Source organism: Arachis ipaensis, chromosome B06 (genome assembly GCF_000816755.2).
Source record: "Arachis ipaensis cultivar K30076 chromosome B06, Araip1.1, whole genome shotgun sequence".
NCBI classification, from domain to species: domain Eukaryota; kingdom Viridiplantae; phylum Streptophyta; class Magnoliopsida; order Fabales; family Fabaceae; genus Arachis; species Arachis ipaensis.
In genome coordinates this window covers 7,664,089-7,665,415 of record NC_029790.2, presented here as the reverse complement: position 1 = coordinate 7,665,415, position 1,327 = coordinate 7,664,089, and the positions used below count along the sequence as shown (strand labels likewise).

Genomic DNA, 1,327 nt, shown 5'->3' with positions numbered 1-1,327 from the left:
CAATAAAAGAATCAATAAAATTTTATTATTCGTACAATTATATAGATATTATAGATAAAATAATTAAAAATAATATAAATTTTTATATGAATTAATACTTAGAAAAACAAATTGCACTTTTAGTTTTAAATTATTGTTTACCACAAATGTTCTTATAAAATTTGAAATAAAATAAAATAAAATATGTATTGAAAATGCTCTAAGTGCATATTGCAAATTTCCAGTTGAATTAAATCAGGTGTAATTAATTTTAGAAAAGTGCTAGAAAACAATAAAAATTTTGAACAATATAAAAATCACCAATCAAATAAAAATACACTACACTCTAATTTAATATTACTAATTAAATTTAGTCTTTTAACTCTATTAATTCAAATTGTTTACACATTATTATTTACACATTATTCAAAAACTATTAATTCAAATTATTTACACATTATTATTTACATTATTATTTACACATTATTCAAAAACTATTAATTCAAATTATTTACACATTATTATTTACACATTATTCAAAAATCTTACACATTATTCAAAAATCTTAGTTGTTACCTATACTTTTTCTTAATTTTGTTCTACAAACACAAATTAAACGAACCACAAGTCTTTACCAACAAAAGGGTTTCATTCATTCAGGGCATAGATTTTGTTTTATTCAAATCAAATCACAAAGAGAAAATTACAAACGCAGATCTAAACATTCAATAACGATTTAAAACACAATATTAGTAGTTCTTACCTCATAATAAGACAACTTTAAGCATATATATATTTAGATTTACACACACACAAAACTTACAAAGGAAACACAGCAGAACACCAAAAAAGCACAGGGAATATAATATTATTTAATATTTACAAGAGGGTGTTTGTATGAAGGTATCTAATTAAGAAAACGTAATTGATCTGGTTAATCTCTAATTAAAAGTATGATTAGGCAGAAAGGAGCTTAAGATTTACAATGGAGAGAAAAGCGGTCCAAGCCAAACAAGGCTTTATCAAATCAGCAGCAACATGGTTGACCTGCTTAAACACACGCATGCACCCATACAGGCACCCAAACAGACCCAGGCACAGCACCATGCCCACCCTCGAAGCACCTGCACCGAACACAAGCGGGTCCCACAGAACCGTTAAGAGGAGCTGAGCCACGTAGAGCACCACAGCTACGGGGTACCTATGGAATCCTCCTTCGGCCCAAACCATCCAGGCCGAGAGGCCCATCAGGAAGCCCGAAGCGGGTAAAGTTAGGTGTAGGGCCCACGAGGGCGGGAACCAGAAGGGAGTCTTGTGATCCATGTGGTGGTTGGCACGTGACATGGAG

The 1,327-nt window shown here is 31.2% G+C and overlaps 1 protein-coding gene across 1 annotated transcript in view; it reads right to left on the bottom strand.

Moving 5' to 3' along the window:
- LOC107645622 (translocator protein homolog) overlaps positions 729-1,327 on the bottom strand; it is a gene marked incomplete in the record, with an annotated part of 986 nt that continues 387 nt past the window's right edge. The window contains 1 exon segment of the mRNA XM_016349698.2: positions 729-1,327. Coding sequence (XP_016205184.1) covers positions 937-1,327 — 391 coding nt within the window.